General features: G+C 42.2%; 1 protein-coding gene across 8 annotated transcripts in view; it reads left to right on the top strand.

Annotated features, from left to right (window-relative positions):
- The first annotated feature begins 237 nt into the window (after positions 1-237).
- TEAD1 (TEA domain transcription factor 1) overlaps positions 238-19,124 on the top strand; it is a 162,011-nt gene continuing 143,124 nt past the window's right edge. For 2 of the 8 annotated variants that reach the window (XM_080404774.1, XM_080404773.1), the window contains exon 1: positions 834-1,568. In XM_080404774.1, coding sequence (XP_080260900.1) covers positions 1,382-1,568 — 187 coding nt within the window. In that variant the 5' untranslated portion in view covers positions 834-1,381. Of the gene's footprint in view, positions 808-833; positions 1,569-19,124 lie in introns of those variants that run through there. The other 6 variants (XM_080404777.1, XM_080404776.1, XM_080404779.1 and 3 more) reach the window with 4 other exon arrangements.

Here is a 19,124-nt window from a genome sequence, read left to right as displayed (position 1 = left end):
CCGCCTCGGCTCGGGTGCGACGCGCACCGGCCTTCCCGCCCCCGCTGCAGGGCCTGGGCACCGGCGGGGCTTGCTTTGCGCAGGGCTGCGCGGTGCGCCCCGGCAGAGCCTCCTTGCAGACCCCTGGGCTTGCCAGGGGAGGCTGCCCGCCCGCCCAGCAGACCCTCCGTGCAGACCGCAGCCCCCTGTTGCAGACCCTCCGTGCAGATCGCAGACCCTCCGTGCAGATCGCAGACCCTCCTTGCAACCCCGTACTTTGCAACTCCGCTGCACACCCGCGCCGCCACGGGCTGCTGCCCCCGCCGCGGGACCCCGCTGTGGCGCGCCGCAGCCACCGGCCGAGTGGCCGCCGTGCCCCGGGCTCCCCCCGGCCGCCCCCCCGGCGGGCCCCCTCCCGCGGGCTCCCCTATGAGGTCAGCGCGGCGCGGAGGCCCCGCCCGCCGCCCCGCCCGCGCGCCCGCCCGCCCGCGGCCGCAGGGGGCGGCGGGCCGCGCTCCGCCCCGCGGCCGCCCCGCTCCCGCGTTCATTTCATTCCTCCCCTCATTCCGCGCATTCCTCGCATCGCTGGCGCCGCGCAGCCCGGCCGGGAGCCCGGCCCGCCCCGCCGCCGGCCGGGCAGCAACTCATCCTCCGAGGGCTCCGGCCGCCGGCCCGCGGCAACCTACCGCCGCGGTATAAATAGCCGAGCGGCGGATTAAAAATAGGCGCGGGGCCATAAATAGCCGGGGCGGCCCGGGGGCGGCGGGCGAAGTTTGCCGTCGGAGCGCGGCGCGCTGGCGGTGCGCGGAGGGGGGCCGCGGCGCGGAGGTAAGAGGGGCCCGCGGGCGCGCACGGCCGCGCCGCCGGCGCTTTGTGCGGCGGGGCGGGGGGTCGGTCCCGGCCGGGGGCGGCCCGGGGGGGCCAGGCGCCCCCCGCAGGTGCCGGGGCCGGCGGGAGAGGGGCCGCGGCGGGGGGAGAAGTTGTTTCCCGCGGAGTTGGCGGCGCGGCGGGGCCGCGGCCGGAGCTGCAACAGGCGGCCGCTGCCCGCCCGCCCCGCTCCCCGCGCCGCCGCCGCCGCACTTAGTTGCCTGAGTCACCGCTCGGCAGCCGGGCGCGCACCCCGTGCGCGCACACACACGCACACACACACACACACACACACACACACACACACGCGCTCTCAGTCGCTCCCCCCATCCCCCCTCACACACGCGGCGCGCACCGATCCTCGGCATTTTTCACATTTTTTTCCACGGGGAAGCAAGAAGTTGGGAGCAGCCCCGGGCCGGCCGCAGCCGCTCGCAGCCCTCAGCCCCAGCCCCGGCCGTGCGGGCTGCGAGCGGCACGGCCCCGGTCTGCCCGCCGCGCCGGGCTGCCTTCCCCGCCGGCTGCCCTCCGAAAGATGCAAGAAGGAATGTCCTTTTTCGCTGCTTCTTCTCCTTCTCCAGAGCTGCTGCTGCCGCTGCTGCTGGTTAATTGCACATTCAAGTGGAAAATTTTCGGGAGTCAGCAAAAACGTTGTATCCAAAAAAGACAAAGTCGCAGTTACACCACCACCGAGGAGCTTGTCCCTGGAAAACTTCCTTTCGGTAGGAACCATAGGTTGTTTTTTTTTTTTGTTTTGTTTTTAAATATTTTTTTATTTATTTATCCGTAAGGTTTTACAGAGATCTATTCCACAGATGTCCGCTGATGCGGAGGGCCAGTGGCAGCCTTTGTTCGCTGAAGGAGCGTTTCAAAGGAAGTACACTTCTGAGGGGGAGGGAAAAAGTTATACAGTACGGCTTTTGTCACAAAATTAAGACAAAGCTGTGCCCTCCGAACAGCTGAACAAAACCGAGGAGGAGAAATGAAGCCAGAGGGGCAAAAAAAACCCCAGCTCTTGTTTTTAATCAAGTGAAAAAGTTTGCGCTCCTGCCTGGGTGGAACGTAATCTTAGTCGTGATTTTTCTCCTCTTGAAATCTGTTTTAAGTTGAACGGTGTTACAGTATAAAAATATTTATGAAACAATGAAATACCAGCCACCCACGTTTCTCGGGAGAGTTGTTAACTTATTAGAAACAAGTGCCGGCCTTTGATAGGAAGAAATGAAAAGTGACCTCTAGAAGTGTTGGAAAGTTAGGGAGCAGCTCTCTTCTAGCTTGCTGAATGTAAATGGCTCCCGGTATTTTTTAACTGTTCGTTGTTGAACACCATCTGGGAAAGAAAGGCCAAGAAACGTCAGATCGTACTGGCGCTTTCTGACGTAAAATACTATATGTGAGAAATGTAAGCTGAAATGGCAGAGCCTCAGGGGGAAAGAAAAAAAACAAAGTACCAATACAGCTGTATTCCTGTCTAACAGAAGCGTATTTGCTTTTTCTCAGCGCTGATAAAGTTTAGAAACACAGTATTGCCAGTTAGCGGTTTTATGGAAATATCTGACCTAGACAATGGCAAAGTTTGGAGCCGCATGGACAAACCTCTGTTTTCTCTAGCTGAATGTTCAGTTATTGTGCAGTACGTCTGGTGTGGAAATCTCTGTGGGAATTCCTGTTACAGGAAAATCCATGCAAATAACTAAGTGCTACCTGCAATTGAATATGAAAACAAAAATTATTATAATTACATTAGGACTTAATTTAAAATTACGTAGGATTCTTCTTATAACCCTAGATTGGGAATGTGTGTCTGTAATGTATAATGTATTTTGTCTCTATAAATAGTTGGGGAATACCATTACAGGGATATTAGATTGTACTGATGGTAAGATGGTGCTATTAAAAATGACACAGACCTGTATATTAAATTACTTCTAGGAGTGGGAGGGAAGCTTGCATGTGTGTGTATGTATATATATATATATATTTATAGATACACACACATATGCATACTTTATTTGGGAATAGAAATACAGGAATTAACACAGTGCATGTTCTTAAAACACAAAAATGAAGATTTTATATTTGGGTCACGTCTTGAACTTGCAAGTTTTTAAAATCAACTTTTTGAAATTATTTTCATTAAGGGTGAACTTTCTTGAGGTGCATTTTTTTTTTCACCTTCATGGTAAAACTTGGCTTTTCACACTGCACTGGTTTTTAATTAGGTCATAAGGCTTTTTCTGTACCAGTAGGGGTAATTCTGCATTTTGCCTGCTGCAGGTTTATCAGCTGACCAAGCAGAAATTTTGGATGCAAAGGATTTATTTCCATTTTTCTTCTAGTGATCTAGAAATACCTTTGGAAAGTGCTTTATTCTTGAACATGTTATGTGCATTTTGAGCATCAATTTTACATACGCTGCTTTGGTGAAGTAAATATTATTAGCCTTTGCACCCAGGAGAGTGTAACAACAGCTCTTGAGGTTCAAATTACGGTTTTATATTCTGTACAGTTTCTTAGTCAGTGCTGAGTGGGATGTATGCAAGCAGTGAAGCAGAGGAAAAATTTTGATTTGACAGGAGTCTGGGTAAAGATAGCCTCTGCTTAAAGGAGTTTTAATTAAAAAGCCAAAAAAAGAACAACAGAAACTTAATTATGAGCTAGACCTGCCGTGAGTTTCCAGCTGAGAAATGATAACGTATTGTGATACGTGGAGATGTGGGAGTATGTGTATAACATGTTTGGTATAATTTGTAACCAGTGTTTTTTTTGTTGTTGTTGTTGCTGGACAGTGTAGTGGTTTTAGATATCGTTAAAGTGGTTTTTAGGCTTTGTTTGTCCATGCCTGGAAAAGTTAAGCTCGGCTAAGTCACATGCAGAGGAAAAAGGATTTCTTTCTCCTTTCTTTTTAGCTACCTTTGTACATCGCTTTGTAAGCAAACTTTCAAGCTGCAGTGCAGGCAAAAGTGTAATGAAGACTTATGGAGCTGCAAAGAAGTTCTGGTGTCTTTCACTTAAAAAAAAAAAAGTGAAAGATAAAAATATGTAATTGTATTTTGATATAGCTGTCAGTTTTCAGTCTGTAAAGTAGGACAGTTACACTGTTGGAACAACTTCACTAGAAGTAATCTTACTGGAAGGTGCCTAAGACCGTTTCCCAAACGGGAAGATTTTGTGTACAGTTCTGAATGTGTGTGTTTGGGAGAAGATTGCCTTCAACCGTTACGTTTTGAACACATGGTTTCTGACTGTATATACACGCACGCACACATCACTCCTTTTATCTGGTATTTCATTGTGACATTAATATTAATGCTATAATCTTTCCAGAGATGGTTTAAAAACTGTCTTTCTGAAGTGATTCCATTTATTGAAGAGGAAAAGGTTTGCTAGATCCAATCCTTACTCAGGTTAAAGTGACTGGTATGACTCATAGGAATAAACATTTGCTGGATCAAATACTAAGATATTTACAGCATATGCTGTATGTACATGGTTAGTATGATACTTGATGTCTAAAGAAGGACATGGTGCTATTCTGTTTCTTCGATTAAAAAGAATATCAGATTTGACACAGATGCTTTTTCAAATTTTTGTACGGGGCTTGTGTTCTGCTTTGCTTGTAATCTGTTTAAAACTTGCAGGCAAATGTCTGTTAAAAGTTGATTGCTCATTCCATTTGTGCTCTTATTCATAGCACCTGCAAATATGAGGCGAGGGCTGACTTTTTAAAAAGCTGGTCTAAGTTCAGGTTAATTCCATCAGCTTCATCTGGCCTGTTGCTGCTTTACATTGGCTGTAACGAGGGTGCAAATTGGCTCTTTAAAAATTACTTTGAAATCCCCAGTTCATCAGCAGGACCTGCTTCTGCATGAGAGAAATAGTAGTTACTTATTTCTGGGATTTGAGATTTAATGACTGTTTTGTCACCATGCTGCAGTCTACTTGAGGCAAGCACTAATGGCAGGAATGTTTTATATCCCTAAACTACAGTCATTTACTATTAAAAAAAAAAATACCTTAAGTGAGACTCAACAAAATTTTAGAACCTTCAAGAGGTAAATAATCTCCCTGAAAGAAATGGCTGTTGGAGGTTCTGTGGCAGTTTATGCAAGTACCGTATAATTTAAATTGTATCCTGTGATACATGAACAGATTAATGGCATTATTTATTGTAAAGCCAACCAACTCTAAGCCACACTGAAGACACATTTTTAGAATAAAAATCTCTGCAATAAATTCCCATTTTATGACCGTATCTTGGTCTCTGTTCTTGCACAAAACTCCTTTTGACTTCTGCAAGTGGAACAAGGATGGAATAATATTTCCTGGAATAATTTTGTGTTTGGTTTTAATGATTGCTCATTTCCAAAACATAAGAGAGTGAAAAGTTGCAGCCTTCAATCTTTTGAGGCACCAACTTAAAATCTGCTCCTTGGATGTGTCACATAAAATTAAACTAGGAGTTTTGTAATTTAATACCCCGTACCCCTCTTGGGTTTTGTATGAAATCCTGATCCCACTGCAGTCACTGTGAGTTTTATCTTGTTGTTGGTAAAGCCAAAATTTCTCTCTGATCCAGTTTCCGAAACTTTTAGACTGTATCAAGTTATTAAAGTTCCACCAGGACTATATGAATTTTAAAATAACAGGGATTGAAGAAGTGGGGGGAAGAGAAAAAAAGGCAATGAGTCTATGTCAAAACCTGGCTCTTAACAACTAATTTGAGATACTCTACACAGGAAGTCAACAAATGTCTCAAAGAGTAACCCGTCATGTGCTACATGCCCTCATTTGTTAGATGAATTTTTGTACATATGTCAGGAACGCGATGAAAATCCGCAGAGTGTGCTGGGGGTTTATAGACGCTGGGCCGGTTGGTGCGGGGCTGCAACCCCCTTTCCTGGTCCCCCCAGCTCCTGCCTCAGAGCAACAAAAGGATGCCAACCCCTTTTTAGTTTGGCTCCTGTCCAGTCGGAGGTATCACCTACAACTTTTTGTTCTTTGTCTTCTAGTCATTGTTGACTGGAACAACGTGATTATTCCCTCTGCATCCTGTCGTGCCTCTCCAAATGGCCTTCTTGGATTTCTAGCTCTTATTAGCTCTTCACTAAACTTTAGAATCGCAGGCACCCGTGCAGCGGCAGAAGCACATGAGCACAAAATAGAAGTGTATTTGTTAGCAGGTCAGAAGGTAGAACGTGAAATCTGTGTGCTGGGAGGGGGAAGGGAAGGAGAGTTTAGGATTATGTGTAAAACTATTAAAACACTATTGACTGGGAATCTAAAACAATGACGAGTGCTGTTGTTTTTACAGATACATGAACTGAAAACTGCTGCTAATGATGGGAAATGTTAATTATGTGAGAACATATTGAACTTATATTCTCTGGCATGAACTTTTTTAAATGCATCAACTGTGCTGCCTTTTATGCGCACAGCTTTCTAATTATCATAATTCAGTACAGCTCTGGCTTTTGGAAAGAGTTCAAGTGCAATCTCAACTTAACATGAAAGGAGTTGTTTTTTTGTTGTTTTTTTTTTTTTTCTTCTTTAAACCGAGAATGTTCAAGAACAATTTGAAAAGATAATCTAAAAATGCTACATACTTAGCTGCGTATAAGTCAGAAAATAAATGTTCCCATAACTGCCTATCAAAGCAGAACAGATTATTAGAACAGAAAGTTATCTATTTTTCTCATTATGTCTTTCACATTCCTACAGAACAGAACTAAAAGCACATTTTCATAACTGAATACCATAGACAGATCGACTATATATTGATTGACAGTAGTTTTTATTTTGCCAGTTTTTGAAACGATTGAGTGGATTACTGGGTTGTTATTAAAAGATTTTTTTCCCCCTCAAATAGTATGTTAATAACAAAGATTTTATTTTCTTAAATAAAGCAAGAAGACAACTTTCATGATTTTTGGTATTAACTGATAGTGTTTCTGTAACATATTAAAGTCCCATTGTAAGTCTTGCTTATCGGTCAGTATTCACACTTCATCTTCCTGGAGCTTGAGGGAGTTGTAAATACCAGGTCTTTCTAAAGCTTTCAAAAGTGTTGGGGCTTTTTTTTTGGTTGGGTTTTTTTTTTTTCTTTTAATAAGGGGAAAATAAATTTCATTTAACTTGCACTCAAATTATCCTCTCACTTTTTTTTTTAATTGGTATGTGATCAAATTGTTAGTTTCCACCCCCTAGCTTCTAGCTGAAAAAGAATCAGATTTTTTTTCTTTTTCATACTTGTCTTTTCCTTTACTACAGTACATGCTACATTTCTAAAATGCAAAGAAAGCCCCAGTGAAACAAAATGACTTCATTTGAGCTGGCACTTAAGAGCAGAATTCACTTCCATAGTGCTGAAATAAAAGAAGCCAAGTGTTTTAAATAGCCACTCCCCTAGGCCAGAGTGTTTTTAGAAAAGCTCATTGTCTAGATTTGAGCTGTAGCAGTATGCCTGCCTCTGTTAAATCTCCTGATCCAGACAGCTCGATTTCTAAAGTTGACATCTGGTTTACTCTTTGTTCACCTGTTTAAAAAAAATGCAAATAGGCGAGTGTGCCATTGCCCTAGAGCTCTGTAAAAAAATAAAAATGCTGTTGACAGTTTGTCAAATAGTGCTTCCAGTCTAAGACTGCAGTAGCCTATTGTTATGCCCGCAACAGAAGTTGTGGCACCATATGGCTAGTATATGCTTCAGATAAGCTATCTGTTAATTTAGTTTATCAGTAGCGTTTTGATATGCTTCATGTTTGAATCACCAGCCAGCATGGCCTTGGGTATTTTTGGTGCCAAATTATTCCTTAACATTATAGACATCACAGTTATTCCCTTGGTGGAATCTCTTGCCATTCATTCACCTCATGGTGCCGTGAACAATGGTGCTTATTTTTGGAATTAGCTGGCATATTTTTTTACGTGGCTGTTTCTGTTGGAAGATTATAATTCAGGAATGACATTTCGGTTTTGAGGGGAGAAAATGTCAGTACAGACTTTGGAAGAAAAGGTAAATTCATAGAGGTTTAGTGGATTAAAGCCTCTGTTTTGTGTATCTCAATTAAAAAAATATTTTTTTGAGACATTAATTAATGGGAGAAAGGAAATTTTATTCATATTTAATCTACCACCACCATGCATGCTCACTTTTTGTCCTAAAGCTGGTTTACAGTTTAAAGTAAAAGGGAGAACTCTGTAAGCAGCTTCTTTTCTCCATTCCTGATTTTACCTTTGTTCTTTGAAGAAAATTAACATTTTAAAACAATAGTGTTCCTATATCTGCTGTCAGCTGATCTTTGAAGATTTTTTTTATTTCTCCTTTTTTCCACAATCAACAGAAAGCCTTGTAGAAGACTTGATGATTCAATGAAAGTTCCTTCATCTTCCCCCTACCCCCTGCCTTTTTTTGGCTGTAACTATTTTGTTGCAGGAAAAGTCTCCAACCATAAATACAGTCTTCCATTCAGTGCCGCCGTGATGTCCTTAGGGTTGGATCTGTCCGGGTTGCTCTCTGACCTTGCAGCACATTCCTCTGTGTCTTCTGCCCTACAGGCTCCGTCTCGCTGTTCCGTACAGGGCACCGCATCGGTCTGTGTTCGCCTGGACCCTCCTTTTTCCTTGGGTTTGCACTTAACTTGTCTTGGGCAGGGATCAATCAGGTTGTCCTTGCTTTGGATCTTGGTGGCTTCCCCCCTGCCTTTTGCTATCCATCTTGCCAGGTCCTCCTTACCCTACCTCTTCTGCTGCTGCTCACAGACGTGGTTTCTTGTTGTTGAGTCCTTTTGCCCATCCCAGTTGCTGTGGTGCTTCTACTCCTTCCTTGTCCAGGCTATTGGAAAGAAAGGACTGCTTGTGCTTATACAATGCCTTTCGTGTCCAGGATCCTTAATGACTGATAAAAGGACCAGATTCTTTCTCAAAGAAATTTACAGTGATGTTCTAAATCTGTTTGCTGATGCCACTTTTTTAGTAATGAAAGAAAGTCAAAGAGAAGAAAACTTTTCTGTGACAGTCTGGAACAGTGGCCATTCTTTAATGCCCCACTGAAGTCCACCCAGATGAACTGCATGGAAAAATGCAGGAGCTGTCAGAGAGCACCTGGAGGCCAACAAGGTGGGCAGCGAAGCGAGAGGGCATGCTCCCTCTCAACGTAGACACCTGCAGAAAATGAGAAAGGATTCCTGCCCTCGGCTTGGCACCTAAGGCTGCTAACAGAGGCTTGTAGTTTCTCTGCGGGGCCATGAAATGCTAGCATCTGTTTACACAGAGCTGGTTTGGGGGTGTCACTTCAAATTTTAAATCTGTTTTATATTCAGAGTTCAGGTCTGTGGTGTGACTCATGTGGTTGGGTGATAATGGCATTTTTTGTCTTCTGGCTCCTTGTAGATGAGACCGGTGATCTCTTGTTCTAATGTGATTTGGGGGAAGATAAGTGAAGAGGCTGAGAAAGGAGAGGGATTGAGACTTCCAGTTCTGTGAGGCATGTGTGCATCTCCCCTATAAGTAATTTCTAAGTGCTTAACTGCGAGAGGCAATTTTCAGTCCACTAGTGTATCTAGTTACTACCTCTAATGAGTATCGTTGTCTTTGGGCTGATAAGTCCATCAAAACATAACAGATCTGTATTTATTTAGTGCAATAACATGCTTCTCTCATATGGTTGCAGGGTTTGTGTTGTTTGTTGGGGTTTTTTGTTAAACTTTAGAGCCTGTGAGCTTTTAGTTGATTTGATATCTGATTGTCTTGGGTTTACTAGTGTTTCATTGCTTCCAGTCATTGTTTTGTGATAGGGAGTCTATAGCTCCAATTAATGTGTATTTTGCCTTTTAAATTGACTAGTATTTATGCATAGTCATTTCTTGCTCTGCTTCTTGGTGTATTTACAATATATATGCTTGCTGAAAAGTTAGAGGCACATTTGAAAGAATTTTAAATATGCAGCTTCCTATACCAATTCACTTTAGCCTCTCGCGTCAGTAATATTTTTTTGTCAGTGAAACAATGACCCATAAATAACTTTTATCTTCCAAAGCCTCTAAAAAACATACAAAGAAGTCCAAAGGGTAGTAGAATTATCATAGTTCTTGGTTGCTCAGAAAATTAACTAATATTCTGGCCTCTGAGATTTCAGAAACAAATTAAAGAACCCTTTTTTAGGTAGCAGGCTGCTTTTAATGGTTCTTCTGTATTAAGGAAAGTACAGTATTGTAGGTTATTTATTTCTGGGCATGCAGTACAGGGTGAAGAGCCTGCAATTCAGCTAGCAATGCCTCTGTGCCCTGAGGTAAACTCTATTTCACAAAGGGAATTTTGATTATGGTCTACTGCTCTGTAGCATAGTGGAGGCTTCAAGAGGCAAGTGGTAAATGCTACCAAAGAAAAGCTGGATTGGAGCCACTGACGTCATCTAAGTAAATCTGCTGTAGGACTATAGCCATAAAATGACTGCCAGCCACTGAGCGCACTTTGGCCTTTTCTTGTCAACTGTTTTAACTGCTGGTTTGTGTTTTTTTTTTTTTTTTTTTTCCTCCTCTCCCCCTCCAAGCAACATGCATTATTTTTTTTTGTGCTAGTTGTGCACATGGTGAAATATAGAAATGCTAACATCCCCCTCTCCCTCCCCACGACACTGTACATAGCATGTGAGTAGCTGCAGCCTGCAGTTCAAAAATTAAAAAGTAAACCAGTACTTTTCCATACATGAGCCTAGCAGAATTAAGCTTCCATCACAAGCTATTTTTTTAGGTGCAAGAGCCTGGCAGTTCAAGTTACAGCATACTGATGAGATTTGTGTTGTGGGCAAAAAGCATTTTGATGCACTGGAGGGCATGCTTCTCTCTGGGAGAACCAAATGCGTAAAAATGGCTGGGTTTGAATTCTGAATTAGCACAAAGTGCATGTGTTTGTGAGTGCTTAAGATCCAGTGTTAGTCTTTGCTTTTAATATTGACCTCTACAGCTCCAGTCTCCTGAAACAAAACTTTCCTGTTGTTTCAAACACCCGAATGTGTTGTTACCAGCTGATCTTTTGATGATACTCTTTTATACACAGCTAAAGAAACCACCTGCATTAACAGTAGTAGCTCTAGGATTCATTGATTAATATGTGGCAGTAGATAGATGTGTACCTAAGGGTATATCTAAAAATGCAATTGATATCCTACCTGTCCTCCACTTGAATTTCAGCAACAAAAGCACTCGGGTTATTGACAGTGGATTTTAAATTCATTGTCAACATTCTCTTGAAATGATTTCCTAGGAAGTTTAACATACTATTTTTTTTAAAAAGAGTGCACTGTGAAACACATCTAGAATTATTAGCCCGTTTGTCCCATGACAAGATTTGTTTACTTGATTTATGTACTTTTTTTTTTACTTTAAAATAAAAATTAAGCATCACTGTTTCTGAAGTTTGAGTCTTATGATCAGAAATATATTAAAACCAGTATCATATCCATGAATCATTAGATGAGTCAGTTCCTGAAACCACTACAAGCCTCACAGTTCTTGGCTACGACTGAAAGCAGGAAATCCAGGCTTCAATAACTTCCTTTCCCAGTACTGGCTATAGCAGCGTTAGTGGTTAGTATATGCTGCTTTTGTACGCAATAGGAAGATGTATGTCTGAGGAACAAAGGCACTCAAGTCAATTTGCTGAAACTGTTTATAATTTGTGGTCTTGATTTGAATGTCAGGATATATTGGCATATACTACATTCTGTGCTGCAGTACATTTTCCAGCAGCGATATTCAGAACATGAAATAGAGGGAACACGTTATGGCACAGTTCTTGGACAAAACCCATGTAATCAGTTTACCAGACAACAGGGAGATATTTTAGTGTTATCATCCAACTCCTGAAGAGTAGTGGGAATGAGAACTTAACACACAGGAGTAAATCTAAAATGTTTATTTAGCAGTTACTTTGTTTTATCCTTGTGCAACAAACTATTTTTACTCTGATTCAGTGCTCCAAAAGGGCTTGGAAAAAAAAACCAACCCAAACTTGGATCTTGTAAAATAAAAACACATGATTTGTTTTTCAGTCTCCTTTTTTGTAGTGAAAACTGTTTGTCGCCTCATAATTGGGGACACATTGATTATCTCTATGTCAATGAAGCGCTGGTGGCTGCAGAATCTGTTTCTTTAAATGTGGGGTGCCTGTACGCTACGGCCCGTCTGCAAGAGGATGCGCTGTTTACCTTTTTGAGCTAACTGGGACAGATTCAGCTTTGGTACAAGGTTGGTCTTAATGTGTTTACACCTGGAAAGTATTCAACCCTTCAGGTTTTTCGTAAATATTATGAAAGATAGTTTGGTATCTTGTACTTATTATTTGGTTAATTTAACTAATTAATTAGCAGCACATAAAAGCCAGACCTACCTTCTGTAATTATTCTTTTTGTTCTTCCCTCCAGAAAATCATTTGTTCATGAGAAACTGGGAAGAACGCAAGCATTGAGAGCAATAAACTAGTGAGACACTGCATATAAAGCTACTTTTGACAGCATTGGTTAAACTGTATATGCAGTATTGATTAAAAACAAATACTGAGCTCTTAGTTTAAACAGGCAGAATGGTTATTGCACGTCAGGCAACAACATCTGTTGTGTTAGATAATATGTGAAATTGTTTTAATAAAGCAATTTACAAGTTGGATTCTTTCTTAGCTGGTGCAGTTCAGTGTTGGTAGGTGGACCTCAGTGTAGCGGCCAGGTGGCTGACACAAGTGATCCCATACTGGTGTCCAGGGTGGTGCTTCTCGAGCCTTGTGTGTGTCAGGCGGTACGGTACGGAGGAGGACTGGGCTGGGGGAGGAGGAGGGAACGCAGACCAGCTTGAAGGCAGCTGGGACCCGAGAGCCTTTTCATGTGGAGACCTGATCTGTAACAGAGACTTTTCCCACCTCTTCCCTCTGCCTGCACAACTCCGTGCCCATGAGAAAGGCTTGGAGAAGGTCGATCCCTTGCTCAGACAAGGACACTGGAGCCTTTGAGGGACTGTTTTGAGTTGTGGGTGAGGTTGCCCTTGAGGGAGAGTAAGAGACTCTTCTCTCCCAATGGACAGGTTTGCGTCAGCACAGTTTTTGTGGGCGCTTTTCCAGTGGCCCATGACAACTGCTGCTCTTCCCCACAGTGAAGCTGGTAGCACCCATCCAGGGACAGGCCACTGAATGTGTTCAGTTACGATGGAGCTGGGCCTGAGGTGGGTTGCTGGGACTCTCAGCACAGCAGAGGGCACCCAAGCAAGCGGCTTTTTCAGCTGGTGGGGGGGAAATCTGCATTTCTCTTAGAATATTTAATGGGATGCTATTGAACCATGAAGGTGCAGATAGTATTTAAAAAAATGTGAACAGGTAACTGGTCCATAACTGCAATTCTCAAAGCACCAACTCCTCTGGTACAAGAAGTTTGTAGAGATCTCATTTCTTGGTACTAAATTTCTCCAAGTACCTGCTGCTCTGCTTCTGGAGGCAAGTCCGTATCAGGTGGGGGAGCTCAGTACAGAGTCGTGTCCCAGACAAGCAGAAATCTGTGCCGTGGAAGCTTGTGCAGTGCAGAACATCATGTGAGCAGAGTGCCTTGGGCTTAGGACGGTGTATAAACAGCTGGACTGTTATGGAGGCAAGCTGGCTTGTCTCACCCTTCCTTCTCCGTCATGTTTTAAGAAAAAGGAGTGGGCTTTGAAAGAAGGGCTAGATGCTTACATCGAGGAATGAGGCTCCTGGGGAGGCATGGATCATTTCTTCCTTTCTGTTGGTTGTTTTAATTGGTGCGTTATCCACAGGTGCTGGGCTAGAACACCAGCTGGTTGTGTACATAGGAGAAGCAGCCTCACTCAGGTGTGTCCCCTCTGCTATGGGGAGGTGATGCTTTAAGGACTGCCATGTTCAGCATCACACCACCTACTGTGGATTTAACTTACTGCATTGTAATTAACTTCTTGTAATAACAATAATTATATTAATTAACTTACTGAAATAACAAGGATGTTCTTCACGCTGCTTCTGCATGCTGCTTTTGGATAGAAATTTTGCTTATTTTCTGTTTAAGGGAAAATTTAAGCACTTTAGCAGCAGAGAACAGCAGTGAATTTTCACAGGATCAAAGCATCCGTAAAAGGCATTTTTCATGTTTGTGACCATATGAAGTGCAATTTTCTATTAATTAATGTTAAACAACTGATTGTTTAAGAACAAAGAAAAAACTTTCAAGTGGAATAAGCATCTAAAAGTTTAGAAGCTGGTTATAGTTCTGCTTGATTTCATTTATTTCACTTGCAAAGAAATGTAAATGATTTAATATTGTTTTCCTAGTTGAACAGTCCTGAATATGGGAATTGTAATGCCTAAGATCTGGAGATACATTTTGATTGAGTTCATACCCTTCAAATGTGTATGAACTGAACATCTTTGTGTTACTATCGATCAGAGAGATGTCCTGTTGCTCTAATGTGGATTTTGGTTTGGGATTAGAGGCCTGGGGCTTTGGATTGCTTGCTGTCTGTAGACCAAGTCATCAGCGGCTAGTGATTGATTCATTAATTAAAATCAATTTAAATGGATTTGTAAGCCTCATGTAACAGATTATCTTATTAACAACATGAGAAAGGCACTGTGATCTGCAAGGAATGTGTCGCTTTAGACAAAATACAGCACGATTTTTATGGGAGAATTTAATGAATTGCTGTTGCTGTAAGTGATCTATGCAAATGAGAGAGCCTTGCTTAAATCCTACGTTAAACAGACTCTTCCTGTTGAACATGTTTTTTGTTTGTTTGGTTTTTGGTTTTTTTTGTGAGCCTTCTCCAGAAGACTTGACTTTAATCTTAATGTGTGTGTGCATGCACGTGTGTGTGCTTGTGTACATATTCATGGTCACAGAGACACGTTAAGCGTTGTCGAGCTTCTGATATATTCTGGTCTTGGAGATTCTTACTTTTTCTGTAACATCTCCCTCACCCCAGTTAAAAATATCTACAACAAGAAAAATAATTTTCTAAATTACCGAAAACAAAATGACAGAAAGAACATCTAATACTGTTTAATCCACGCCCCGCCTGCTCAGCAGTGCTGTCTGGAAGAGACACTTTGGACAGCTGGAGGGGCCAAGCGGGTAGAGGGGAGTTCTGGCAGAAGTGAAAGTGTTGAAGAGATGGCAATAAAAGCTTTCCTGGCTGGGAGAGAGGAGGCTCATCTGTCATCTTTGCATTTGCTTCGTAACTTCTTTTTACATCAAGATGTATAGCAAGTCACTCCAGGCATTTATGTACACACGTTATTATGCCCTGTGATCAGACCTCGAGAATATCTAAGCCAAGGTGTCAGCAAAATCAAAGGGAATTTTGTGTTTAGTTTCAAACAGAGCAGGGTTGTTTCCTCCAAATCACAGCCTTGCCCACAACTTTTCCATAATCTCAATAATGTGTGTACTCAGTAATCTCAATAATGTGTGTACTCTCCATTCTGATTTGTAACTCACGCTTCTACAGGAAACGAGATTTTCAATTGTGCATGCTACGTTGTAGCATCACTTTACATATTTCTTCCTTGGTTTGTGCTCTCTGTGCATTTGTGATTAGGGAGCAAAGTGAATTTAATTATGAGATCCCTTTTTCATTACAATGAACCCAGTTTTACTTCGCACTTCCTCTGCTGTATTGTAGAAATGGAAGAATCTGTGAAAACAGGCAGTAATAAAATGCTGATATTGACTGAAATTTTTTATGAACTTTAAAAAAAAAAAAAAAAAAAAAAACAAAAACAAAAACCAAAAACTAAACCCACAAAACAAAACCACTACAGTCATATAGCTCTGAATTGCCTTGGACACATCATCCATTCAATGTGCAGGCAAGTCTTCAAAGCCAAGTGCTGCTGCTGAGTTTTGTTTGTTAGATATCTTGCTGTTGTTGGCACTATAGGTTTCAAATATTTAACCAAAAAAAGTTTGAAACCGGATTGACATGGTAGACCCAGTTGTAACTGGGTTTTGGTGAAATCAAATGCGTTGCCTGAGATGTGTGGTATTTGCCATGGCAGAAAGCTTTTTCCTTGCTTGTGAAAAACTGAACAAGGTGTTTGGGAGATGCAGTATTTTAAAATAAGTATAATACCTTGCTCATTTGATTTGCAAGAAAGCTTGGTGGTGACCTCCAGTTTACTCCATAGTTATCCCTTGATATTCTTTGGCTTACGACTTTGAGAGGTGGGTGATTCGCCTCACCATGTATGTTGCCAGCCCACTGCCTACTAATGGCTCCAGTAAGAAATTCGGGTGACTTAAAAGTGCGCAAGGACAGTGCAGACTATCAAAACAGCAGCTCTTGGGACTCCTCGGTGCAATGTGCACCTTCCAAAAGGTCTATGCTGCCTGCCGCACCAGTCCCTTTCCTTCTAGGAGTCTGTGGCTGTGCAGATGTGTTAGTGTGGAGGTTTGTGGCTGTGTCCTGTTGGGTCGCTTGAGTCTGGGAACTTGGAAGGTAGCATGGAAATCCTGGGCGTGACAAGTTATTTCATTCTGGACACAGCCCTTGGACCCAGGGAGAAAGTCTTCTTGCCCTTACTTACATTAGCTTTTATGTTAGCATTCCAATTTGTAATTAGAGTAGTCATACAATAATTATTTATTTTGTGAACCATTTGGTTTGGAAAGAAGAAGGGAGACTCTTGAAACGTGCTGAGTGGTAGCATTATCCTAAAAACAAGAGGAGAGAGTGAGGCAGGGCATGAGCAGGATGGAGCCCCCTCAAAGTGGCAAACTTGCAGAGGTACATCCAAGGCAGAAGACGAAGGGCATGCAAGCTAGTCCTCTCTTCTAGTGCCGGATAGTGTATCGAAGTGTAGTCCTGTCCTTCAGCTGTTCCATCTTACGCATCCAATTCCTCAGCTGTAGAAGCACAATTTCAATTAATTGACTTTCTTCAGTTGAATTTTTACCATAGGGTACTGGCTAAAAGGGAAAGGACGTTGGTGAATAGCTTTTAAATAGCATACTGCATAGCCCTGCCATTGTGACTTCAGGGAATATTTTCCATTCCGCTTTTGTCTATAATGTAAATCTTAGTAACATTTGTCTTGTATTAAGGCTGCAAAATTTTTTGTATGTATGTTGCAAACCTTGTGAAATACTTTTTATTCTTGCAAATTATAAGTAGTTCAGTTGGCTCAACTATCCCTTTTGTATGCACGTTATTTTTTTATAATAAGACATAGTTATGGGGCAGTGTTGTACGAAATGCAATTGAGTTGTACAGTAATAAAATTGCCATGGTGTTCTGCGAAGGTCAGTGGTATGCAATTAATTGCTGGACTGATGATGGGTGCTGGGTAGGAAGTGTTGCTGCCCTAGACATTAAATATAATAATTAAGCTCAGGGGTTAGTATTAAAAGCATGGAAAATACATGACTGTTATTAACACAGAACTTATGCTGATACTAGTTTTAATGATACTATGGTAGATGTAGGCTGATGCTTTAATGTTACGCTTGTCATTTATAGTCTGCATCTTCAAGGAAAGTGTCTGTTCTGAAGCTTTGTTGCTAAATTTTTGAGGCTTGGTAAGCCACTCCTAGAAAGTTCCTAGTTCTCTGTATGTTCAGAGGAGAGAGCTGTGTGCCTTTGAAGGCTTCCAGAGGGAGATCCTGGCCATGCACCCTCTGTGCCTAAATGGAGGTGGATGGCATCCCCCTTGTCTGAATAGGGGAATTACCCGGGTCGGGGTGAAGCTGTCATTAGGTATGGAAACTCAGGCATAGATTTGAGCATCTCACTCCTTTGAATGCCTAGGTTATCTCTCCCTGTTTTAGACTGTAGCTGCCTTTTCCTGGATTAATGGAAACATGGAAGTACCACCGGGCAAAGAAAGGAAAGCTTTGCAGAATAAGGAAGAATGAGTTTGAAAGGTGCCTAATTTAACTGCACCTGCAAACTCTGGCTTTTCAGTCTCAGCAAAGTATTTCTGTTTTACTTAAGAGTGTTCAGAAAAATGCTAAGAGTCAAAATGCAAGTGTTTATTTTTCCCCTTTTTACGATGCAGTCCTGTGAATGCAGCCTGCCAGATCCCATTGTGTTTAATTCTTCTGCCGTGCCATGAGGCTGACTTAGACAACTGGAGCTCATTTAAAATACACTGCGTGGTAGATTCCGGCGCATGAAATCTCGTAGCACACTTGTTATGGTGTGATGCAAACAAGGCATAATTGCGAGACGTGCAGACTGGATATTCTGCTGGAATAGGCCAGATTGAACACAAAATGTCATAACTGTGAAGACTGGGGGGAAATCTCGGCTCCAAAGAAGTCAAAGTCATGAGTGAATGGAGTCTCCTCCACTTACATTTACAGCTTTATTCACAAGGAGTCTTTTAAAGCAGCATTCATTTGCTGGCAGAGTGAAGAGATTAAGGAAAATTCGGATTATTTTTCAGTTCAGTGTCTTTCCCCAATTTTAATCAAGCCGATTTACTTGAACTCATACCCTCTTCAGACAAACTGCCAAAGATGGTAATTGCTCTTGTTTCTCCCCTGATTTTAAATCTGTGCATTTTATGGGAGGACCAGTTGGTATTAATAAAAAAAGGCCAGTTTGCCTTGGCTTAGTCCATCTTTGTAAGAGCCATGATTTGGAAATAGGAGAATGGTTCCCTGAGGAATTCTGCTGCTGATGAAGGCATTGAAACGTGCTGTGAATCCCGGTGTCTTAAGTGCTGTAGGAAATCATGAATTAGTGTTTCGACGTGGGGTGCGGAAGCGTTCGTAGATACTTGAGCAGAACAAAAACTTTTAAAGCAATGTTAATTGCTGTAGATTCAAAATAAATAGAAAGTTTAAAAATATTTTGCAACACATCTATATCTATATCTATATCTGTCTCATGTGCCATTTATTACTGACTCATGTTTCAAGTCATTGGATTACAGCTTTTTTAATCTGGTGATTTTAACATGCCTGGGGATTTTTTTACTGCTTCTGGGAAGAAAGGTGGTCATGTGATTAAGGCACAAGTCAGGGGGCAGAGATTTGCATTTGGTTTCTGGGGCAGAGTTGAGTGAGGAAGCTGGGAGAAGTGTTCATTGCTCAGACCAGTCGTGTAGGCACAGCTGGGGAAAAACCAGAAAAATCCATCCCTTTGCATTGGGTGCGTGAGTTAATATTGGCAAAGAGTTTTTTTATACCTATGTGGAAAGTGCTGTGAGTGTAAGTGATTGTCTCTGATATAGAGATTTCCCTACTTCTTTGCTTTACACAATTTTCTGTAATTGACTTGGAGTGGTGA

The sequence above is a fragment of the Falco punctatus genome, assembly GCF_963210335.1.
Source record: "Falco punctatus genome assembly, chromosome: 10".
Classification (NCBI taxonomy): Eukaryota; Metazoa; Chordata; class Aves; order Falconiformes; family Falconidae; genus Falco; species Falco punctatus.
This window is presented reverse-complemented; position numbering and strand designations above follow the sequence as displayed.